Source organism: Lonchura striata, chromosome Z (assembly GCF_046129695.1).
Source record: "Lonchura striata isolate bLonStr1 chromosome Z, bLonStr1.mat, whole genome shotgun sequence".
Classification (NCBI taxonomy): Eukaryota; Metazoa; Chordata; class Aves; order Passeriformes; family Estrildidae; genus Lonchura; species Lonchura striata.
Window position 1 is genome coordinate 12,813,114 of NC_134642.1, and position 26,283 is coordinate 12,839,396.

General features: G+C 33.9%; 1 protein-coding gene across 3 annotated transcripts in view; it reads left to right on the plus strand.

Moving 5' to 3' along the window:
* Nucleotides 1–26,283, plus strand: part of AP3B1 (adaptor related protein complex 3 subunit beta 1) — a 152,557-nt gene that overhangs the window by 54,662 nt on the left and 71,612 nt on the right. For all 3 annotated transcript variants that reach the window (XM_021531843.3, XM_021531842.3, XM_021531844.3), the window contains exons 8-15: nucleotides 504–665; nucleotides 2,764–2,861; nucleotides 6,871–6,925; nucleotides 7,005–7,076; nucleotides 9,514–9,576; nucleotides 10,484–10,616; nucleotides 16,173–16,282; nucleotides 24,741–24,917. In XM_021531843.3, coding sequence (XP_021387518.2) covers nucleotides 504–665; nucleotides 2,764–2,861; nucleotides 6,871–6,925; nucleotides 7,005–7,076; nucleotides 9,514–9,576; nucleotides 10,484–10,616; nucleotides 16,173–16,282; nucleotides 24,741–24,917 — 870 coding nt within the window. The remainder of the gene's footprint in view (nucleotides 1–503; nucleotides 666–2,763; nucleotides 2,862–6,870; nucleotides 6,926–7,004; nucleotides 7,077–9,513; nucleotides 9,577–10,483; nucleotides 10,617–16,172; nucleotides 16,283–24,740; nucleotides 24,918–26,283) is intronic.

The window sequence follows — 26,283 nt, forward strand, 5'->3', positions numbered from 1 at the left end:
AATTCTAATAAAAACCAGAATTAAATGACAGTTTTAATTCATTGTCACTTCTTTCCTCCCTCCCCCTGTCCTCCTACCTCTACTGAAGACATTTTTATGGATTCTCTCACTACACCTGAATTTTGACCAAGGCATGCAGCCTTTCCAAGTTTCCTGAAGACCTGTATCTTATTTTAATTTCTAGGTATTTTCTGCAAATACCAATTTGGATCATAGGCTTTAAGTCCAAAAAATACCTTTAAGAGTTTGTTGAATAATAGCAAAGATATTTCATATGTCAATATAACTTATTTCTAAGGAATTTTTGTATATATTGTTAATCTGTTTGTCATGTCAGTGCATGTACTGTCTGAATCAAATTGGTAGAAAAGCCAAAAACTATTCTTAAAAAAACATATATAAATCTTGCTTGAAACTGTGGTGCTGTATGTTACTTCCTTAATGAATAAAACCTGTTGATTCAAATATTCTGTATATGTCCCTGTCATTTTGTCTTTTGATAGGTTGATGAAGTGGTGGATGAATACAGTGAAAGTAATTTCTATGAATCTGATGAAGAACAGAAAGAAAAGGATCAGAAATTGAAAGCCATCTATACTATGGACCCGGATCACAGGCTGCTTTTACGAAATACAAAGCCTCTGCTTCAAAGCCGAAATGCTGCTGTATGACAATTTCCTTTATGATTAAAATATTAAATCAAAAATAATCTAATTTTTAAAAAATTTAAAAGATTGAAGAGTAGAATCTGCACCTCTAAAACTGATGAAAATACACTTTAGGAAAAGTGTGATGGATCTATTTTGAATTTAACTTAGCTTGTAAGCAAAGCACCTAAACTGATTGTGGTATGTGTTTCAAATAATAAAGACAAAATACTAGAAAAAAGTATGAGAGCATTTGAATCCAACATAGGTAAGCATGTGATGACTCTACTAGAGTAGCTCTTGATGCTACACTCTCAACAGTTTGGATGGCACAAACTGGTACAGTTTTATGGAACAGATCTACAAAGAAAATCATACTGTTATTGATTCATTGATTTGTTCTTTTTTTTGAGTCTCACATTTTAAAAGTAAACAATTATCCACCACATTTCTAGAGCAGTTGCCCTGGCAGGGTGCTAGGATAGACATGACATTATAAGTATGGTATGCTAGATTATTTCCATGAGATTTTAAAGTACAGGTAACTTTTTAGAATTAGAAAAAGCCATGCTCATGGTGAATCATTATGATGTTAATCAGATCACAGAATATTAACTTTCTAACCTGAGATTGTCGTGTTAATCAGGACTAGATGTCTTTTGAGAGAAGTCTTCCAGTGATAATGAATACTTATATAATTGCAAGAACAGTTAGTCCTCCATGATTAAGTTTCCTTGCCACCTATTCTTTATAAGCTAAATAGATCAGGTTATAGTTCTCCTTTGAGTTATACTTTGAGTTATACTTTGAGATTCTAACTCATGTCTGACTCTTCTCAAAATCATTTATGATCTGGCAGCCCAGCAGACTTAAACAAGTTGATTAAATTTGTACAACTTTTTGCTAAAAATCACTGTTCAGTGTCTATGTTGTTTCTTAATTTCATTTAAAGAACAAGTATGTTTGATATGTTTGCCGTCCCACTTCACTGAGAGGTTCAGCTAGTTATTGCCCTCATTGTATAAATAATTTTCTTTATTAAATATGGTATTTATTCTCACACTAACGATCTTTAACTTTCTGGCATAAAGTTAACTGAGATGTTAAAGTGCATTTTGGAAGGTGTTACTGAAATTATGTTACCTTGAATTACTATTACGAATGGGGTTATTCATACTGTTCACAGAATTTACCTACAATTAATTTGTGGCTTTCCATATGACCTTATGGCTTTTGTCAGCAGTAAAAGATACTTGTGGTATATTGCAAAAAATCTTAAAGTTATTTCCTAGCTTTAGATATTTTAAATTGCTTTGTATTGTTGAATAATAATTTTTCTTTCATTGGTACTAGGATTTAAGATACCAAGTGAAGTGTTACTATGAGGGCTTTACTTGGAGTCTCTATGATTTTTTTTTTGTTTGAAACAGAGAGTTGAACATGACTTGTAGGAAAGGTCCAATGGTTACATGACACTCACCAGCATAAAGATCATATTTTGTCTTTTATTTATGAGGAAATCTGAGAAGAAAAAAATGGGTTTTAAGTTGCTTATATCTCAGTCTTCTGAATTTTGTTAGCCTGGATATCAGTATACACGTCTGTAGCTTTTACTTTCTGTTGGATTTGATACTTTAAAATTTTCCAGTATAGACAGCTGTTGTTTTATAAATTGCATAATAGAATAATAGAATGAAAGGTTTTGAGTGGAAACTAGATAAAAGATACTGAACCTGTAGTAATAAAGGAAAAGCACATTAGAAAAACTTGTAAAGAATATTTCTTCATTACTTTGTACAGCTGATGTTAGCAATACTGATTTATCAGGATGTTTGTGATTTAAATTGCTTTATGTTTTTTCTCTGTCCCTATTTCTATGACCTTCCATTTATTATAGCATACTGTAAATACTGGGAGGAAGTAAAGCTACTTAATTAGTAAAAATATATTTATTCCAATGTTCTTCCTCTGTCTGATTTCATGATTTCAAAGACCACAGGTATGCACTTTGTTTTTGAAGAAGAGTGAGCTGGTAGTCCTGCAGGTCTGAAGCAAATGTGGTAGATATGAATGATGATTTGAAGCTAACATGCTGCTCTGAATGTTCTTCCTTTAGGTGGTAATGGCAGTTGCACAGCTTTACTGGCATTTGGCACCAAAATCTGAAGCTGGTATTGTTTCTAAGTCATTGGTGCGTTTACTCCGCAGTAACAGGTAGGTCAAGTCCAAACTTCACATCACTGTGTGTACTTTTTTGTGCATATTTGTTTAGCCATAGTTACAAGACTGTAACTATTACTATTACAAAATTAATTTAATTTTTGAAATTATCCTGTAATACTCACATTCACTCAACAAATGAGGATCACTAAAAGTTATTCCATCATTTTTGAGATCCTGTCCAGGGATCATTGGTTATTGTATTTCATTTGTATGATTTTTGTTCTAACAAAAACATGGCTGCCTAGTTAGTATTTAAATGGAATCAGTACTAACTGGTTTGTTTAAAATGTTGATGTTTTTTAAATTAGTGGAAATCTAGTTATGTTGATTTCGTTATGTTGTGGTTTGACACGGAAAAAGAATTTTTTTAAAAGAAGAGGTTAATTTGGATATTGATTAATTAAAGGTGGATACGCTTCTGAGAACACAGAGAAGTTAAAAATAAAATTTTTAGAAAAACTTGTTTTCTTTAGTTCTGGTTAGCATGTAGTGTAGTTTCTTTTTTGTCTGGCTTGTGGCTGGGTGGGGAGGGGAAGGCCCATAGCCTGACTGAGGTAGGCTGAAGGGTGGAAGGACTAGAACTGGGCTGGCTCTTCTGTAGATGGAAGGGTGGAGGAAATTTGGGATGTCTCTGTTTTCTTTTTAGAGTAGAGAGAGAGAAAGAAAGAGAGAGAAGTAATGATGGCTTGTTAGCAGTATACTGCGGGGGAGGAAAAGAGTGGGGGGGGCGCTGCAAGGTGCTCAGCTGTTTGTGGGACTTGGAGAATTTAGATATTGAGCTATTCTTGGGAGTCAGGACTTTTAACCTTTTTAAAGAAATAAAAGCTTTGTGAAATTTTTCTTTTTTTTTAATTTTAAAGAGAAGAAGAGAGACAGCTTAGACTCTGAGATGTTAGAAGGAGAAATTTTAAATAGGAGGAAATGACGTTAGACTTTTTCTTTGGTAGTCACAGATGGAATTGATCTTTTCTATTAAGAGAGACTATTTTAGGAGGATGTTAGTGAGCAAAGAGATTTGCTTTAACTGGAAAAAGAGAGAAGTGAAGTGAATAGAGAAAAGTTAGGGGGTTTGTGGTAGTGCTTCTTGTCTTTAAAGAAAGAGAAGAGAAGAAGATTTTTGTTATTAGATTTTTAAGCTCGGGAAAATGGAGGGGGACTGTGGTCTTAAAAAATGAAAAACTGAACTATTTGGGTTTTTTTTTCCCCTCTTGGCAGGGGATTTTTGAAAGGAAAAATCTTAAAAGCAGTCTGTCTATCTATACATTAGTAGTGAGAGCACTGTGCATGGAAAGGAGAAGAGTTACTATGGCAAACTTTTTCTCCGGGCGGTGCCATGTGTGACATGGAAACACAGGATGTGGAGCTGTGTTTCTTGGGGGGTCTGTGGCACAGGAGAGACTTTTGTCTCCCTTGATGGACTGCGTATCTATTGGAGAGTAGAAACCTGATTGGGGTCCAGATTGTGTCTCGCTATAGTTTGTTAAAGTTAGGTAGTAGGAGGAAGAATGCTTTGCAAAGTTTTCATTTTAATCTTTGTATAATTTTTTTTTTGCTTTTCTTTTTTCTTTTATAGTGGTAGCTTAATAAAGTTTTTTTATGTTATTAAGCTTAGGCCTGCTTTGCTCTGTTCTCAATTGCATTTCACAGCATTCAATTGAGAAATTGCATTTTCATGAGGGCACTGGCATTGTGCCAGTGTCAAACCATGACACGTTACTGTCCTGTTAAGCACTAAATAAATCTTCTGATGTATATTTTATTTTCCTGCACTGTAACACAAATCTCAAAATGGGTGAGTTTAGAAGGGAGCACTGGATATTGTCTAGTCCAACTTTCCTATTCATGGAGGGTCTCCCAAAGCACTGTACTCAAGACTGTGTCCAGTCAGTTTTTGGGAATCTCAGGGGAAGGAGACAACATATGTATTAAAATTGATATTACCACTTGATCCTGCTGTATCTTCTGTGTTTCCTTAATCCTTGGATGGCTTTTAAAGAACAAGTTTATATTTAATTCAGAATGTTCTGATTTGACTTCATTATTTTCAGTAGTATTTTGTCTGTTTTTCTATGAAAGGTCTTGTCAGCTAGATTTCATAAGAGTGTTTCTGCTATTTTTTCATTTGTATATCATAGTTCTTTGTGTAGTGTGCCAATATTTGCTGCACAGAAGTGTTTTTCTTCCCTATTCAGTTTTTAGATTTTGAACTTCCATGTATTTGTATGAAAAGCCTTGAAGGGTTTACATGAGACAATATTAATTGTTTTTAAAATAACTTTTTAACTAAAAATGATATTTTTGGCTGGAACTTCATTGTGAGAATAATTTACTTTTTTAATCAGTTTTGTCAAACAGACACAAAGGCTTTTTTAAAAAATCATTTTTGTGTGTCTGGCAAGATTACTCATCCTAGATATACCTTAACTTTTGTAAGCCCTGCCATCAAAGAGTTGTTTCTCTAAAAGTTCTGCAGCTCAATATTGTTTAAAAGTTGGTAAAGAATTAAAATGAGACTTGGTAGTATATTCATTCTTTTATTTCAGATAAGAATGAATCACTATTGGTTTTGTGTTTGGCTTCATAGTACAGTATGCTTCCTATTCTTTTTATGCAAAGATGAGTAAAGTACCTAAAGCACTTGGCAGATAATATATAAACTCATCATCACAGGTTGAAAGGATCATTTGTATGTGGTTTATTGCGTGTTTATACACAGTTTTCATTAAAGTCACTTCTTTCCTGTATCTCAACTAGTACCTTAAATGACACTAGTCTCCTGATTTTTCTGTCTTTTCTGTTTTCTGTTACCATTCTGGGTGAAACACTTCTGCTTTTAGAAACACTTCAAAATAAGCTGTTGCTGTTTGCCCTTGAAGTTATTTGCCTGTGGCCTTCAAATTAATGTCAACTAAGCTATAATCTAGTTAGGGTGGGAGTGCCCAGAAGGGCATCTCATAGCAATTTCCAGTCTTGTTTCATCATGTGTAGCTGACTCTTGCCATGCACGTATGTAAGAATTGCATAAAATTGGTTTAAAAGATCTTAAGTACTTCTCTATTATCACTTTTCTTTGTAAGCAACAGCTGCAATTACCTTAGGGCTATTAGACAGTTTTGAGTAAGAGGAGATAATGGGTATGATGATTTCTCTGTCAGGGTGAGATTTGTAGCATGCAAGGATTTGAGCACTCATGGTTCAGAAAAATTGTGTGTAAGTTATTACTTAGTTTTTAAGCAATTGGTGACACAAAGTCTGTACTTTAAAAGCTTCAGACTAGTATCCAGATTTCTTTTTGATCACTTATGTTGAGGTTTTTAAACTCATATATTAATGATGAGAATGCCTTCTCTAAACATGTGTAATGTTTTTGTATTATATTATTGTCTATCTCTTGCAAAGTCTATTATGTAAAAGTATTTATTAGTTTTTTTATAGATGTATATGTCTGCCAGTGAATACACTTGAGTCACGGGAGATCTTGGATTTTTAGAAAAATTCTTAAGAGAAATGTCATAGCATTTCTTGCTAATTGTGCAAGGATTAACTGTTCTTCTAATTAATGCAGTTATTTCAAGTCTGCAGATAAAGCTTGTGTATTTTTGTTCTCAGCTATGTCATTCTGAAATACTTATTTCAAGAAGGTGTATGAAATGTAAGGCTTTTGTAAGCTATTTCCATTATATTAAAATGGTAAATGTAATTCTGGTTTCAACAAATACCCACGACCTACAAAAGGCACCATTGCACTGGTTTCAAGTAAGTATTTTTGTGTATTGGTGTTTTAAAAAATGAGAGCCTGGTTTCATCATGCATCTCTCTTCCTGTGAATCAAATGATGAAGCTGGCAGTTGGCAACAAGCTTTGCCTTCTATGTTTATGCCAAAACAAATGGGTAAGTAACTTGATGTTCAAATAGAATTTAACTTTTTTTGCTGTGTTGAATTATTCTGTTTATCAATAATTTTTTTGAATGACTCTTATTTTTCTTTTCACATTCTAGAGAGGTGCAGTATATTGTCCTGCAAAATATTGCCACTATGTCAATACAAAGAAAGGTATATCCTATTTAGAATTTTTTAAATCACACTGTATACAAAACACTGGAGAGTTACTTAAATATATTCTGATTTTCAGGGTATGTTTGAACCTTATTTGAAGAGTTTCTATGTTAGATCAACTGATCCAACTATGATCAAAACACTCAAGGTGAGTTTATTAAAGGCAAATTTTTCCATATACTGGTGGACGAAAGCAGTTTGCAACAGAAAGGTAAAATGTTTTTCACTGATACAACAGAGGTCACTCTATACAGTTTCTTTATCTCACTAAGAAGTATGGAGGCATTTAGTTAAGTCCACAAGGAGCCTTCAGGCTTGTCAAGCTTTGTGAAAGATTCTGTTATTATGTTGCAGGTGGAAGAATGGCTGTATTATCCACCAGAGCTTTTAGGACATTTCAGTGATAGAAAGCATTATAATTTTTTTTCTACCAGGTATTCTACTGTTGAGAGTTTGACTATTTCATGGGAAGAAAAGAGTCTTTAATACTGCTAACTTAAAAAGAGTTTAAATCTGTTCCTCTGTACAAAATGGGGCAATGTTTGAGTCCCAAATTTTCGTTGAAGTCAGCATTTGACAGAAGTACTTTAGGCTTTCCTCAAGGCCACATCTCAATGCATGTTTCCAGCTGTTGTCATGTTGCTTCCTCTGTAGTAATTCTTCAACAAATGTGAAATCCTTGACAAAACAATGGCAAAAAACGTGTCTACTATTATGTGCCTTTTCTCTTGTTTAGATTTAGATTGTCATAGGCACTTATGTTTAGGCGTGGAAGGTAGTTTTCTGAAAGAAACAATATTTTTTCCTTATCTTTGTTTTACATGCATATTGCACTTAGATTATATGTGCAAGAGTGGTGTAGTACAAGATGACTATATCAAAACTGTCATGTTTACATACAAAATAAATACATATTTGTATTATATACCAGCAATAAGACTTAAATATATTTGAGGCAGTTGGAAGCAAAAAGATATTCTCTATGTTTTAAGGAATATTGTGACTGCCTTACTGTTATCCAAAAATAGTCAGTCGAAAAAAATAATAGAAAGTTGATGTATTTAAATTCCCATATCAATTGATAATATATTGGAGAAGAGTTGGAAAAATAGAAATTGTGGTGTTTTTCTTTCATTGTTTCATTTGTTTCATGATGGCTGAAAAATTTAGAAGATCCTAAACTTCTGTATAGGTAAAAAAACCTTGTGGTTTTCTCCCTCTTCTACTTCTGTAGTTCAAGCCTACCTATTTCAAAACAGAATGGTGAGACGCATGGATGTAATTAATATGTAGGAGCACCCTTGATTTTGTCTCCTGTGCTTATGGATTTCTGGTTTTTGTTTTTTTTTTTTTTAATTTTCAACCATCAAGTTTGCTTTTTTGATCACTGGTTAGCATTGAGCTTTTATTTTCACAGTAACCTATTTTAGTCACAAATTCTCAGTTATAATTAGTTGTCATCGTCTCAGAGTCTATAGTTTTCCGAACAGATAAGGTTTTTTCCCTATTACAAGCATTACTTTGCAGATGTGTTGATTTTTTTTTCCTGTTTTATTAATTACTCTTTTACTATTTGGAACTCTTACACAGCTTTTCTTAGTCAACCTTTGTCTTCATATCCATGAAAACTGTAGCATCAGTTGAAAACTTTGTCACCTGTCTTCTCCTTACTTTCCCAGTTCATATGTGAAAATGGCCAGTGAAGATATTTGTGATGTTTCATTGATAGCCACCCTATACTGTAAAATAATCTCCTTTTCTCATGCACGTTTCTCTTTTTCATTTATCCTCTTGCTTTCTATGCAGTTTTAGATACATATCTTTAAGAGCCTTTTGTAATATGTCTTAAGAAATTGTTTTGAAGTACAGGTGGACTGTATCATTTGAGTATCCTTTTCTGGATGTCTCAAAGTCAAAAAATACCAACATATTTCCAAGGCGTCTTGACTTCCCTTTTGGGGTTTGTTTTCAGTTTACTTCAAAGTTGAAACAGCTTGGAAGCATGGCATCCTAACAATACATGCCAAGTATTGCATATCATCCTTTTGTTCACCAGGAGCAAAGATGAGGGCTTCCAGGTTCTGATGTTTTTGTTGTTGAATGAGATCTGAGGAATCTCAAAGATACAGATGTTTCATTCCTGAGTTTAAAGGTCTTTTATTACAGTTCATCTGAATATAATGGGCAATTTATTTCTCCCATGATGCAGTTGTGACTTCCGTTATTTCTTCTTACATTGTTGTGTGGTTCTTATATGCTCAGGCCTGTTGTATAACATTGGAAAACTGACAGAAGTATTTCAAGCCCATTTGATATGCAATGAAACACTAAATCTTGGACTCATAAAAAAATACATCACTGAACCCCAGGGTCCTGCTTTGTAAACTTTGCTAGTATTTGCAAGAAAAATATGCCTTCTGAGCACATTCTGAGTGGTGCCAGTTTGTGTTGATATCTGGTATACTCTGTTGAATTCTGAGTGGTATTTTTAATATATACTTTATATACAATAAAAGTATAGTGTACAAGTGCTACTGTTTGTAATATTTTAACTTTTGACAATATACTGGGTTTTTTTCTTGTAGCTTGAAATCATGACAAATTTAGCAAATGAAGCCAACATATCAACTCTGCTTCGAGAATTTCAGGTTTGTGCAAAAGAGTGTTCTTTTTGTACTCATGGTCTCTTTTTCTGTTGTCGGATGTTTCTCCAAGGCTTAAATTTTTCAAGTTTAAGTATTTGCAAGGATGAAATGTTCCAAATATGGAAATTAAAGCATCTCATACTGTAACGGATAAAGGAGCTATTTATATACAGAAAGGAATCCAAGTATTTTGTTTCTCACTCTCCTCCCAGCTACCAAAAAAAAAAAAAAGAAAAAAGAAAAAAAGTGATTAGAAAAACTCAATCATCCCATATTCTTAAACACAAATTCCAGCAAGTTGACTGACACTATAAGTCACTATGTGACAGAGTCTTAATTTTAGCAGTATGTGGCCATTAGCATTTTTTGACAAACCTCATTTCCATAAGTCATTTGATTAAGTTGTGTTTATTTTCTCCAATATCTTTATGTATCAGCAAGATCTTCTGCCTATATTGTGAAACAGTGTCTGTCCTTTCTTTCCTCTTTGCTTGTGACATCTATTTGCATTGCTTCAGTTCTCTGGCTGGATTTCTGTGAAAGGTACTGGTTCTCAGGCAGGTAGGTTATTCATAGTTTCACAGATGCTCCTAGATAAATGAACTGAAACCTCTCTGAAGAGAGAGCTCATCAACTCCTCCAGCCTTGCACACAAACTAATGGCTGTTTTTGGGTAACTGCCTCCTGCCCCAGGCTTTCTTGAAATCAGAGTTTTGCATGGCCATGGGTGACCAAAGCTTGCAAGAAAATGTCTTCTATAAGTGACAATGAGGTGAAAAATTATAGTTTCTAATGTGTATTGTAGCTAAGCTTAATTTATTATACAGTATGTTTGCCTCATGAGAATAATATGATAAGTCTTTGTCTAACAAGAGTTATATATTGACTAACAAAAGTCCTGTTTCTTTAGACTTACGTGAAAAGCCAAGACAAGCACTTTGCTGCAGCTACGATTCAAGCTATAGGCAGATGCGCAACTAACATCACCGAAGTGACTGACACGTGCCTTAATGGCCTTGTCTGTTTGCTGTCCAACAGGGATGGTAAGCTAAAGTTCTCTTTGTTTTCTGGATAGCTGATAGCATGAAACATTTTCTTAGAGAAAACCACACAGAGCTTCAGGTCACGTCAAGAAGTGAGTTGACTTCTTAAGAATTTGGCTGACAGCTGGATAAAAATCCTGCGCTTCCAAAGGTTCTGATATTCACTGAATAGTTATTTTCTCTTCTGACAGAAAAATTAATTTGTCGTGTTCCTCAATTACATGTTTACCTACTTTTTCTTAAAATGCTGTGATTATTAAAATATACTGTTTTGATTATCTTAGGTAGCAGTATTTACAAGTCAAAGTGCATCAAAGCAGTTAGCCTGTAGAGGGTGCTGAAAGCTTGGAATTTTTTTTTTGTAGTACATCAATGCATAAATGAAAACACGTATTAAATACTTTTAGGACAAATGGCCGCAAATTTGGTTTTGTACTCTAACCTTCTGTTATTTTTGGGTAGCGAAACAAAGTTTCAAATCATTAGGGAACACAACAAGGAGCAGATAAAATTAAAGAGGGTAGAGCAGCACAGTATGTCAATACTTAATAATATTGTATTTTCTTACTAGTTACCAATGAATATGGCAGAGTCTTATTTCATAAGAAGTCAGTAATATATGTTAATAAATAATGTCAGGAAGGAGCAAAAGCATAATTGTGAGTGTCCTGGAGTAGTTCAAATAGTTCAAAGAACTAGTGATGTGCTAGTGCTCTTGGCTTTGAAAAGCAGCATTAATGCTTCTGTATATCTCCTGGACATATTTTTTGTGGTAATCCTGAGAAGGCCTTTATTAGGGACATCATTTTGGCAACACATACTTGGCCAGTGAGCCACTACTGCACACAGAGCTTGCTCTTACTTGTTTTATGAACTGAGATGTCATTCTCAACCACCTCATCTTGTATCAGAAATTCTTGAGTGGCCTCAGTGTATGTCTTTGTATTTTTAATATATGTGACTTTCATTTCTTAGTGCTGTAGATCTTATTTCTGTTTAAGCCTTTCAGATTATCAGCTGCATTTAAAAGATACTCCCATTTCGTGTTATAAAGCCATATCTGCACAGTGCACCTTCTTGTATTATTTTCAACAACAACCATAGTAAAAATGCAAGCTTCAAAGGTTGTTCTTGATTTTGCCTGATTCTTCTAGCAACCTTCCTCTGAGTAGGCTTCCTTCAGCATGTACAAATCTCTATATTTCTTCTGTTTTAAATGAAATAATAAAACTGTCACTTCAGAATACAGATTTTGTTACTTAACAGTCTGTTTTCTTGCTTTATTGTTGTTTTGCTAAAAAGGAATCAAGATAAGAGGAAAAAGGTTTTTTCCTTTTATCACAGATTGTCAGTTTAATATTTTCTTTAGAGTCATTCAATAGATATATGTATATATTTATATACACACATACATGCATGTGCATGTATACAAAGGTGTGTCTCAACAAGATCAGTTTCATGTCTGTTTCTAAGTAGTTGTCTAATAAATAAAATTATCTTCTTGTGCTTACTGTTCTAAAAGACTGCAAAGGATATATTGAGGATCTTCTAAACCTGGCAGCTGGCAAATTGCTTTACCATAGCTGCAGTGTCTTCATTCCTTCTTTAAAGGAATGAATAGAATGGCATAATTTACATGGTACCTTTCCCCATGTGGCAGGAAATTACTGATAGTCACAGCTTACTGAACGTAAGAGTTTTGGCATGGTAAGGTAATAAAAAAGAGATTTAGCATAGTGAATGAGAATAGCTTTAAGAGTCTTGGTTAACTTGCTTTCCCCCATCCTTAACTGTTAAAGTATGCAAGCAATCTGTTTGCTCTGCTGCTTCTTTCGTGGTCATTTGAAGCCTGGAAGTAGTCCTGCTGCTTTGTGTAGCATGAAGCACAAGCTGGTAGGTCCAGGAGGTTCTGAGGTCTGTGACAGCAGAGTCAGCTGTGCTTTCTCAGTACTATTTTCTTATTATGAAGAATTCACTTGAGTGCAGAAGAGAGATGCTCATACTAATTTTACCAAACCACAACAGTATCCTGAAGTACAAGCTTTGTGGGGAAAGTGCCTTCTGATTCTATGTGCTTATAATTGTAGATACAGCCCAACACTCAGGATATCTTGGGTATATCTGGCACAAGAGCTTTACAGCTAATTATTCTGCAACTTGGGTGATAAGAGGCAGAACTTGTTTCAGAAACAAGGATATCAATAACTGCTCTTGAAATTTTCTTTGCATGCTTAGAAGTGACTTAAAGTCAGATTTGTCTTGCTCAGGAAAACTGAGGTACGTGGGGAAAAAACTGGATAACATTTGAACTACAGAAGTGCAACAGATTCTAGAAATTTCAGTGGTGAGACACCTTAATGAATGATTATCACAAGCTAAACTTGACGGACTCCTAAGAGACTGTTTTTGTAAAGCCATATTGAGGGCTGAGAATTATTTTCCTTCCTCATCTGCTGAAGGAAGGACAGAAATAAAAGTTGTTTTCTTTCTCTGCTGTGACATTTGGCATTTGACTGATGCATTTCCTTTAAGCAGTTGTATTGATAGTTTAAACTGACTGTCCCACTGTGACATAAAAGTAATTCTAGATGTTAGAGACACATTATAGGAATTACATAGGGATTATAGGAAGTCTCTTGTCTGACTGTACTGCATATACTAGAAATCCTGCAGGTTTTTATTAGATGGGTGACTTCCATTTTCTGTTGGAAGTTGCAGGTTGAATGTTAGCATGGTTGTAGAATGTATAGCTAAAACATTTTTTGCCCTGCAAATCTATATGAAATTGCAAGTAATAAAATTACTGGAACTGTTAATACATCTGGTAACTAGTACATTTCTCTTCTAATTACTGTTAGAATGGGATAAAGAAAAGCAACTTGTAACATCCAGTTTATATGTATTAATAGGGTTTCTGAGATTTGTTTTTGATGTTATAAGGATGGAAAAGTCAACAGGGTAAAAGCTTAAACTTTGGCTAGTTCTGAGAAGCAGAAAATTAGGTCCGTCTGGATAATTAGCTGTAGTGATTAGTTTGTTTTTAACCCTAACAGAATGGTTTGGGTTAGAAGAGACCTTTAAATTTCATGTAGTCCAACCTCCCTGCCGTGGGCAGGGACACATTGCATAGACCAAGTGGCTCAGGATTCCATGTAACCTGAGCTTGAATAGTTTTGGGGAAGGAGCACCCACCAAAATGGCATCCTGTCCAAAACCAGCTGATCCAGTTTTACTGCTTTTAGAAAAAGTGGTCATACAAACTATAGACTGGATAAATTAGTCTTCATTTGAGTGTTTTAGTTGCTGCAACAGTGGGTTAATGTATGTGAAAGAAACTTTGATGCAACATTGATGGTTTCAAATGTTGTATTTCAGAATTCACTTTTTGAATGTTCTCTGGTAATATACTCCATGCTGAGATGATTTTTTGAGGTTCTGTTATAATGCAGCCAAATTCTCAATTATGGAAGAATCTTTAAGTTCTACAGCTTACTGTCTGCTGTGTTGTTAATTTTTTTGCATGCATCATTATTTGACAAACTGGAATAATGTATGACTGAGTATATTTTAAGTTTTTGAAAAGTTGTCAGGCTTAAGGGTCTTCAGATATTGTCCTACTTAGTAAATTCCACATTGCTTCAAAATTTTTAGAAGAAACTAAAATAACTGAAACTGCTGGTACCCCGTGTAGTCTTCTTTATTGATAAATGCATTCCTGATCAGATCTTATGGGTTTTCAGTCTTTATTTTAAGAACTTAATTTATAAACCTTTAGATATTATTTAGACTGTTTCAAAATTCTTGTGTTCATTTATCATTGCCTTGTATGGACTTCCTCTTTGATAATTCTAGTAGGAGTTACATTTTAAAATTTTCTTACTGCACATTCAGAATGCTTGTTTTGTCTTCTCATCTAATATTTTGCTGGAGTTTGTTATGGTTTTGAACAGAAATGTTTCTCTTTTTTTCCTGTTCAGTTTTGATATCCTTTGTGTGCACAAAGCCTCAAAGAGTATGACTATGCCAGTCCTCATTCTGATACAAATGCATTTTGGTTTTGTTTGTATTTTTTTTCCAGTAGTTAGACTTTTGTAAAATAACCATACTAGTCTACAATTGTTTAGAATTGTAATTAACAAATTGTTTACAATCTTGTTTATTTTCTCTAAATTTGCTCCCATAGATAGCATGAAAGTAGTTCCTATGGTGACATCTCATCTGCTGCAGTTGATATTACCATAGTCAGTTTTACATTGTCAGGAAGTGGTTTTAATAATGACTTCATGTGCACTCATTTTTTTGGGTTCAGTTTTATTTTTCTTAACTGTTCAGTGTATCATAAAATACTGAATGATGAAAGTTGCCATTCCAATGTTCCCCACTATAAATATTCCAGTTTGTAATTTTCAAGTTTCAAGAATTGGCTTCCTATTTTAATATCTGGCAAAATACAGTGTAAATTAAATTGATCTGTAGGATTGTGCAGGACCTTGAGATGTTAACCTTGTTTCAAGAAGTTAGTCTAGAAAAATGACAGATGTCATATCAAATAAAAGATGACACAAAAAGCTACAAGCAAAAATCTGAGCATTTCAGAGGCATATGATATAATGATATGCTCAGAGCTCTTCAAATGCCTTTCTCCATAAAGATGTTTGCTTTCTCAAAAAATCCAAAACAGCAAGGAAACCCACAACTTCCCAAAATTTAGACATGTATGCCCCATATTGTTCTACTGAACCTTGAGCATGCTTGATTGCTGAATGAAGGATGCATGTGTCAGATTAACTCGGACAGAAATGCATTGATAACTCTGTTTAACAAATGGTAGTTAGGCTTCTTCATCTTTCCATACATGAGTTTACTCTTGCATGGAAGCTTATCTCTGCTCATGTGGTCTTCTCAGCTTCAAAAATTGTACATTTCATACAAGTTGATCAGTCTGTGAATGTTACTTGTTGCAGTAGTTAAGCACTCCAGTGCATGACTTTGGCATGAATCTTTAAACAGCTTGCTATTTAGATGCTTCATTTGAATGTACTAGAGATTAGGTTACAGACCTGAGAGAAACTGTTTAGATGCAGAAACATTCTTTGCATTTAGAAAAAATGCAAAGGAGATGTTTAGATATTTCTCTAGTGTATGAATGAGGTGTTACTTTTAATTCAAGCATTTTTATTCTCATTGCAGACTGCAAATTACTTTTGAATATGCATAATTTTAATGAAAATCACATATTTTTTTACACTGTTCCTCAATTTTATAGGAAAAATCTGAATTGCTGCTTCACTAAAATGCAGTTTCAAACAACATATACTAGGTTGGTATTTTTACATTTAGAATGTTTGTGTCCTCTTTTTGCGAGTTGTAACATCATTCAGAAAGCTGAACTTAGTATTACTTAGTAGGACGGTTTACCTATTTCTTACCAAATTAATATAATTAGTTCTGCTAAGTGTATTTGGAAGGCTTTTACATCTTTTACGATCAATTATTTATGGCTTTTTCTTTTGCATAAATGCTTTTAAAATTAATAATTTGTTTTGTCTAAAACAGAAATCGTAGTTGCTGAAAGTGTTGTTGTCATTAAGAAACTACTGCAAACCCAGCCAGCACACCATGGTGAAATTATTAAGCATATGGCCAAGCTCTTGGATAACATTACGGTGAGTATTTGTTCACACACTCTTATTTGTCTTATCAACTAATAGTGAGATTTTTATCTCCTTGTAATTTGTGCTGTAAATGGAAGTAGGTATATTAGAGAAATGCAAAATATTTTTTTTCTTTTTGACATAAAATATATTTTTCATTATCTTAATGGAAAGGAAGTAGAAGCTATCAGATGGCTCCAATTTGTGCCTTAATTCTGGGAAGCCATTTTTAAAGAGATCCCTGAAAATGCTGGGTATTGCTAGTACTGTTACTCCCAGATGAATAACAGGTTTAGAGTGTGGAGTGGGTATATTGAAATGAAAATAATCAGTTAACTTAAGGATTATTAGCCAGTTGTGTTTGTGCTCTGGAGTCTGAAAGTTTTATTTTAAACCATTTTCCCCAAATTATATGACCTCCTCATGGTATCAGACATGCTGCTGTGAGTGTGTTGCAGTGCCTTGAAGTTGCATTTTTATCTTCTGGGTATTTGAGATTCTGTGGTATTTAACATTAAAATTTGAATTATTCCCTATTATCTGTCTTTAGACTTAATTGACCTTTAGATATGCAAATACTTAGTTCCCAAATTCTCCTCACAGGCCCAGTAATTGATAAAACGTTTAGTGATCTGTCCTAGATTAGAGTATAGGTATGACATCCAGTAGCTATCTATTATATCCTAAATCAAAGATGTCAGATTTTGATCTGTCAACAATTATTTTTTTCTGTTGAGAACTGTTTAATTTCATAAAATTACATATTCTTTGATAATGGAGCAATTTCTAAATTAGTGAACCTTCATTTCTCCATAGCTGAATTCAGCAAAGTTTGGAGTACTAAAAGAAAAAGAAAGATGGTATTCTTGGTTCATGCTTACTGAAAAATAAATTAACTCTTTGGCTGCTAAGAGCTGATCATCAGTTTGTAACTGATATAAAGAAAATAAATTATACTGAATTGCTCATATCAAAATAAGATACTGTTGCTAATTACATATCAAAGTAAGTAATACCTCATGTATAATAATTGCCTATATTTTAAGAAAATTTGGGCAATATTCTGATGGGATATAACAATCTCAAAAACAATGTTCTGTCACTTTACCAAATGAGTTTGGCATCTTATTTCCACATACTCTACAAGAGAAAATAGTTATTTTTATAAATATTCTGTTTAAAACTTACGAGAGTTTTGTAGCTATTTTATATAATTAATACTTTCAAGTATATACGTTCTGTGGAAAAGAAAATCCTTTTTTAAGGCAAATAATGGCGATGGGGAGAAGACATGCTGTACTCAAACTACTTTAACGTTCTCAGGTTTTCCAATATGAGGTAATACAGAATATCAGAAAATGTTAAGTGGTAGGAGAGCAGTCTGTGGGATAGAGCAGTCATTCAAATAAAGTAAAAATCAAAATCTGATTCTGAATTCTGGCTTTTATTCAAGAACAAAAAAGTGGTGGTCAAGAATTACAGTCATGGCAGCTATAGGTTCTTCAAGGTGATTGTTTTACATCTTTCTATGGTATTTTAAATGATAACTTCAACATACATACCTTTCTTGGTATGCTCAAGACTTTGAATTAAAGAATACATTTTGAAGAAGTTCATATTCATAATTTGAGTGCTGTATCATTTTTATGACTGCCCCTACTATGTCTGAAAATGAATGTATTCCTTCACAGAATTATTTGTGTTGGAGGAAGCTGTAAAGATCATCTAGTCTAAACCCTCAACTCCTTACTTGTGTAAAGGATAAGTGTATACATTTCAGAATGAGTATTTAATTACTGAGGATGTTAGTTTGAGATGTCAATACTTAATACATTACTGGAGTTCCTGACATCTGCACTTGTACTTTAAGCACTGATCTTACTATGGCAAAAGTGGTTGTGAGTTGACATAACACAATTGCCCTGGGTTTTGTCTAGATTTTGTCAAGGATTCAATTATTACACTGACAAGCAATATACATTTGCACAGGACTTTTTGGCATTTTGGTAATGTTTTTTTTTTTTTTTTTCCCTTGGCCTCTCTTCTGTTGTTATAAAGTATTAGAATTGAAACATAGAGGACCTGCCCTACAGCTCTGTACAGGAGTGTACCCCTGGTTTTAGAGGGCTCTTGCATTTGGATGTAGGAAAGGCAGCCAAGTGTGGGCTTGAATGGACTTGAAACTGAAGGGTGAAGGAATGTGAACAGAGGAATTCTTTGTTGCTTTTAGAGTTGAAATTAATTTAGTACCATGTATTACACAGAAGAAAGCATGAAGAGGAAGTTCTTAACAGAATTAAATACTAGTACATCAAAAGGCCCTTAAGGAAAAAAGGAGATTTTTGATTGTTCTGTTATGATTTAGTTTAAGTCAATGGTAAACAGCCACTAAAATAAGCAAAATTGGTGTAAACTTAGTGGAATAGATTTTTGAGTTTGTGCCTGATTTTTTTCTCACTGATATTGTTCTAAATTTCACTTGTGCTAGCCTGCCATTGTGATTGGCAATTTTGAGGTGTCTGAAAGTCTTTCACAGCAATTTTTTTTTTCGGGTTATTTACTTTACTGAAATTTACTTGGTTTTGTTCTCATCTTCTTCACCCACAGAAGCCATTTAGAAAGGGGTGGGATATAGAATATTTAGAAAATAACAATTTTGCCTTGTAAAAGAAATAAAAACTAAATAAGAAGAAGCTAAATATTAAGACCATATATAAAAAAATAGTAAGACCAACTATAAGAAGTATTAGGAAGGTCACTTAAAAAATCTCTTGTAGATCACTGACTCTAAATTATGATAAAGACTGGGTCTGTTTCAGCTTGTTCTTTGATTATTTCTTCCATATCTGAAAGTAGTGGTTATTTTTGTCCCTTTACTTTTGTATGTTTCATTTGTACCTTAAACTTTTATCCCAGCTGTGCCCAGGCAAAGATCTATGAGATCTATTTTGTGTGTGATACTTGCTGAGTACTTAGACCTGTGCATAGTACAGCTTGATCTACCTGTGCTCCAGCTCGTTTCCTCACACCTTTCAAAAGCTGTAATGGAGAAGTACATGGTGTCCAGAAGACATTAAACAAGACAATAATTGAATCTCTTTAAAGTTCCAATTTTTTTTAAATCATAAAAACATTTCCATTTAGCTGTCCATGTGTTAATAATATCATGCTTTGCAATTTATTAACTTGCTAAGCTTTGAGCCAGAGATTGGAGTAGTGCTCATTTGTGTTAGGTAAGCACTCTAAGGTAGGCTTAACTAGTTTTGTGTGTACAGCTTTTAGAGTGACAGAAATTTTAAAAATATACTTATAGGAAGGAGCCATTTAAATAAGAGTAAATGCAAAACATTTTAGGAGTTTCATCTCCAGCAGCAAAAAAATCTGATGCTTTAAGGAAAGGGTTCTAAAGATAAGAGAAATTCATTATGGTGCACCCCCAGTATGTCTTCTCATCCACTTACTGGAAGCTTCTGCTTACTGTCCACATCATCATGCTTGCTAATCTGAAAATTCCAGTTTCTCCTCCTATTCCATGTTTCTGATCAACTATTCCCTCTTCTCTTAGCCTTTTCCTGATGTGTGTTTTTTAAAGTAGGGTGACCAGAAGTGTACCAAGTAGTCAGATCTGCTGGAGAATTCTTATGCAATGACGGAGTGATACTGCTTGTTTTTGTACTGCTTTTTATCTCACTTTCCTGGTTTTGCCTGCCTTTTGATCTCTGCAGAACACTGACTTAACAACTCTACAACTCTATGAAAACGGTCATGATTCCAAGATATATTTCTCCTTAGAAATACCTTGAGAGTCCATCAATATGTGTAGAATGTGTTTTTGCATCCTCTTCTTGATGTTCTAAGGCCAGTAGTCTCCAAATTTGTTTCTACCTTTTGTTTTTTAGAAAAATTATTGATTATGGTACATTGTATTCAGTAAGGACTGCTGTTTAGGTGATGGGAATCTTGGCTTCCAGAGTGTCTTTTGTCTTACAGTAATACTAAGGCAGGTTTTTTTCTTTTGGTAGCTGGCGAATTCTTACAATCCTGTTTTTCATTACAGACTTATTCCTAGTCCCTTCTAGAATATGAGCAAGAATATGAAACAAGTCTGAAGGGTTTTCTGATCTAAAGATGTGGAGGAATATTCTTGATTGGATAAGGCATTCCAAATGTAGAGCAAAATTAAGATAGTGATGTGTAATTTTTAAGAGCTTAATATGTGAGGAAAATCAAGTCACTTATGGACATGATTAAGTGTCATTATTTACTTGTTTGGATTGGGATTCTTATTACAAGAGTAGTGGACTTGAAGTTTTTTACACTGCTCTGTCCATTCATCCACAGATAACTTCCTAGTCTTACATAAATACTGCTCATAGTTCTGTTTCTAATATGGCTTCACAGAACAGGCAGCTTGCTTTCTTTAAATTAGTTCTCCTTTCTTGCAACGTTGGGAAGGTATCACAAACTAAAACATCCCTATCTTTGTATGTATTTCAGTTCTGCAAGCTTCAGATTCTAGGCAAATTTTTTTACCTTCTTACTTTAATAAGTGATTTTTAAACTTTTGTATTAGTTGTTGTTGTTGTTATTGTTGTTATTAAATTCTCATAAATTGACAATTTTTTTTACTGACTCTGATATCTATGTGGTTTTTTAGAATTTGAGAGGAATATGTGGCCTCTGGGACATTGTGTCCAGAGACACTGAACTTGAACTAAATATTCTGCTTGAATAAAACACAACTTTAAAAAAAATCGTATAAGAGGTGCAATCACCAGTAAAAATTCTGGTTTAATGGAATTTTATATGTAGAGTTTCAAACAACAAAGAGTCTTGAAGATCTACCATTTGAAAACAAAAAATGAATACTTCTCTTTTGCTCCTATTCTTCTGGCTGTCACTCTGACATTTCAAATCAACTTTATCCCTCTTTCCATTTCTGATTCCAAGTAAAATTTAAAAAAATTGCTAGCTAAGCAGGTTTTCTCCAGGACACAGAAAATTACACCTCATTTGCAATTTGAATATCTCTCATTTTGTGACAGATGTGAATAACCAGAGCTGGTGATTTTAAGTTGTACTTTTGTGTTTTGTGTGAATATATTGAGAGCTGAACTACTTTTCAGTAGTTTTTCAACTGTGCTGCTTAGAGCAATCTGTAAAGTCTTTATAGTGTCTTTCTCTAATTGTTGCAAGTAACCAGGGTCTTGGTTTGAGGGGAGTGTCTGTCTGTTTTTTTATTTTTCTTTTGTAGCCATTTATTTATTTTCCTTGAGACAGGTAATGGGTTGAAATGGCAATAGAAACTGCCTCCTGGTACTAAAGGCTTAAAAAGTGCACTTAACCACTTGTTCAGGCCATATGGAATAAAACATCTAGCAAAGTAATTTACAATCCTGTTTGCCTTTGAGGATAATGCAGAGCAGGGCTGAATAATGAAAGTATTATTTCCTGCATTTTTGTCAATTCAAGGTCCCTACTTAAGCTGTACTGGAAAAGGCAGTGAATGTCTAGAAGGGACTTCATTTCTTGTTTGCTGTTTTGAGTGCCCTGGAAACAGCAGCTGTAGGATCATGCACTTGATATTACATGGTTGTGAGCTGGAAGACTAAAACAGGGAAAAAGAAGTCTGAAAATATTGTGTGATTTTGACCTCAAATGAATCCAGTGACACAGAAACATTGGGTTCATCAGTTCAACATAGACTTTTCATTAAAATGGATTCTGCTCAGAGTTTGATTCAAAAAGTCTCTAATTGGTACTGATTCTTGTGACACAAAATTGTGTTTAATATATATGCAGTATTTACATAGTAAGCTAACCATGTGGTTAAAAGGCAGATTCTCACAAGTAATTTCTGTCTTCCATTGTCACTGTTTTTCAAATGAGGCTTTGTTTAATCTATTTATTTAGCATTGTAAAACTAGTTTATTACTCTAACAATTTTATTTTACAAACTAGGAAAAAGATTTGAAGAATAAAACACTCTACTTAAATACACACTATTTAAATATATTTAAATACATTTCATTGTGGTTTTAAAGTGTAGTCATGGGCGTGACTAGGAAAAGTACAAGAATGATACTTGCATGTCATTATTAATGCTATTACTGAAATTGGTCTGCTCTGCAAGCTATGTTTGCTTTATAAAAAGACAATAATATGAAAAAGAATGTTTCTGATAGGCTGCTGCCCAAACTATGGTACTTGGTGATCTCTTGTAGAATTTTAGTACTTTAACAAGTCTGTAATGAAATATTTTAGAAAAATAAATCTAGCATAACTGAAATCTGAAGTTGCCTATATATTCTTATTTAGAGGTATCTATCTGTACAGTAGGAAACTTGAACTGCTCCAATACTGGAAAATCTAATGTACCACTCAATTACTATTCTTTAGCCCAATTTAAAATAATAGATTGGGTGTGAGGTCTTAATGCAGTGTAACCTTTGGAACATTAGAAATAACCTCTTTCCCTTTTGAAATCAATGTACAGTAATGGCATCAGTCTTACCATTTGCAGATGAACATACTCTGACTGTTTTTAAAGTTTTTATCCATAACAGTTCTTCAGTGGCTTGTTCATCTCTCTTATACTGTGAATTCTAAGACTATTTAGTTTTTTGTCCACTCACATTAAAGAATTAATCTGTATCTTGATCTGTATTTACATATATCTGTATATGTTAAAACTATGTTATACTACTCTCAACATTTTATGTTACCTCTATCTTAAATTTCTTCCCTATAATCAGAATTGGCCTATAGCTTTTACAGGACATTGTGTTGTTGTTGTTGGACTCTATATACTGTTTATCCATGCTGTGCTTCTTCTTTCAGTGGAGGCAGTCCTCTGTTTTCCCCATGACATGCCTGTTTATATTTTCGCTGGCATATATATTTGCAACCATGTCAAGTACAGAGGCAAATATTGTCAAGTTGACTTTATTCAGAGTTGCTTCCTAACCTTTTGGAGCACATTTAATTATTAGAAATTCTTGTGAACATTCTTGTGAATTTCTTTAGTAGGCTTAGTAGGCCATTTTACCCATTTAGAATATATATTGTAATTCTGAGAAATAGATATTCATATATTAGTAATAGACATGCTGGAAAAGCAATTATAAAAGTTACTAAGAATTAATGCCTTGAGAACAACAATGCTGCATTTCTAAAGCATTTATATCCTGTGAATCTTACCCAAGGCAAAACCCACCTTGCCATTAGTGTAAGCTTATTAATAAAGATCATTGTGTAGTATTAGGACTATTGAAAAATGTTAGTATCAGTTTTTCTGATCCTTTCAGAAAATGCAATAAAATCAAGTTTGCTGAAATTGCTGTGGAAACTTATCTTTTTTCTGAATTACAGACAGTTTTTGATAGACTAGAAGAGTTATTATTTTCCCCTGACATTTCAACATTTGTTGAACAAGAGTCTGTAGAGAATGTTAGAGCACCACTGTCTGTAGACACTATACAAGACATGCTTTGGAATTTTCTCATTGCATTCTTTCTTTCTTTTGCTCAAGGAAGGAGAAAAATGTTTTTAATGGATGTATGTAACACAGGTGCAATTTTTAACTTGACCACCAGGTACTGTAGGCTAGTTCACCTTTTACAAGAGTGTGTGTATATTATTTCATTTAAATCTTAACTGCTTCTATCTCAACTGCATGGAGCATGAGCTTCTGTTCCTTTTTATGCTTTTCCATTTCACCTTCCCTCTGTTTTTGGCAATGCTGTGCTTCTGAACTCAGCATCATAAACAGGGAGTTATCTAAAAGCTGCTACTGCCAGTTATTTCAGTGGTAAAGCAGCTCCAAAATGGTAAGGCCTGTGTGAACTTTTTGGTCAAAGTGTTTCAGTTAAGGTGGTAGATTCCATTCAGGAATTGTGAATTACAGTTTTGAACTTCTGTCTCGCCAGTATTCTGATTTCAACTGGTCTTGGACAGTTGGAAAAAGACAAATCCTATTGTCATAAAATTCTGAAGATAAATGAAGGAAAGCTAGAAATAAAGAAATACTTATGCTTCTAAACTAGATAGGCAGGATTTGAGAAGGTTGTATTATTGGAAACCATTTCTTCATTAATATAGTAAAAAAAAACAACTCTGTTTTGTTTACACATGGTGTTTACCATAACCTGGTGGCAGGAATTCACAACCACATCATGAAAGCTTAGACTGTGTTCTCAGATCTCATCAGCTTGTACTGTGAACATCAACATGTCACCTCTGTGTGCCTCTGTATCATGCATGTAAGGCATGAGTTTTGGGTCAGAATCAGTACCTTGCATTTGTAGGAATATTGAGTCTTCCACAGTGGTTGTATTTAATTTGACACTGCATAACTTGTGTGGCAATTATCTTTAAATACTATTTTGTTTAACTTGTTATTGAACAAAGACACAAGTATGCACATAGTCTTTGTGACTCTGTTGACATAGTGTGCTCAATGTTTTCTCAGGTTCCAGTAGCCAGAGCCAGCATCCTGTGGCTCATTGGCGAGTACTGTGAACGGGTTCCAAAGATCGCACCTGATGTTCTGAGGAAAACAGCCAAGAGCTTCACAAATGAAGATGACCTTGTAAAGTTGCAGATCTTAAATTTGGGCGCAAAACTCTACTTAACAAATTCAAAGCAGGTAAGCCTAAACTCAGTATTGTATGTATTTAGAGTCATGGCAGGTTTTGTACCATCTGTATAGATCACTACTGATTTCTACTATGTAAGTAACCAAACTTAGTCTATATTATTCTATGAAGAAAAGCTGAAGAAAAGTATTCAAGAAATATAACAGACTAAATCTAACCATGAGTCTTTAAGAGTGTGCTGGATCATAAATGTGAATGCAGTGATGAGATAAACTCTTTTTTGTATCTGTCTTTAGGAAATTGTGAATTATTACTTCACATAAATAGAGAAGATCTGTAAATTGTGTTAGTAATACCAAATAGGAGATTTTGCTGATGTGATTCAATGTTTTCCCAAACCAAAATCAGAACTTTAAAGAAAATGCTGTCATTTTGAACAAGAAGCTGCTCACTTTTTTGTCCAGGATATCTAAAAGGAGATACCAGTAAAAGGCCTTGTTTAGTCTTTCCAAGAGTGCTTGTTTTAAAAATAGTAACTGGTTCCTCTTTGTTTTATTTAGTTGGTTGGTTGGTTTGATTTAGTTTTTCCTGTTTACCCTGAGGACTGGGTGAGTTCTAGTATCTCTAGTAGTAAAAATAATCTAAAAATGTCAGATAACACAAAGACATGAACTTAGATCTCCAAAAAGCTGAGAACAATGGCTATGAAAGGTCCAGGTGCCTCACTCTTCTAAGTGACAGCACTGTGAGTCCTATCACTGACTATGAAATGTACCCTTTTCACACTAGTTTTTCATTGGAAATCCAGTTATTGCTGTAAAAGATTGTAAAATCAAAGATTTTTTTCCAAATGTAGAAGAAATACATTGTCTGATATATATACTTTCCTGGGCTGCTAGACCTCTTTGTTTTAAAACAGTTCACACAGCACAGGAACTTGCACCTCTGCAACTGTGATGTCTTCTTGTTCCTTGATAGTTACATGCAACAACAGATGTGGTCTGTCTTAGGCTTTATTTTGTAGGGCATGTGGGAGATGAACTCTCTTGCTGTCTGCATTCAGATAGGAGTGAATACTTTGCTTACACAATCTGAAATGAGGCAGTTATAAAAGGTGACTTCTCGCTAGTAGTGCTCATCTTAAAGAAAATGCTGACTGAGATAAGAAAAAAATTGGATTTACTATCTAAATTGTCTTATTTTAGCCCATTATATTGTATAATTTTCCATATAGTTTTTTGTAATTTTGCACATAAATTTTTCCACACCATATTTGGTAAAAAATCCGTTGCATAAAAGGAGGTGATGATTTCTGTGATGCATTTTTTCCTATTTCACATCTTAATACATTTTAAATCATTATTGTAAGTGCTGCATAACCCTTTATTCAAATATGGTAATGATGATTAAGCAGAA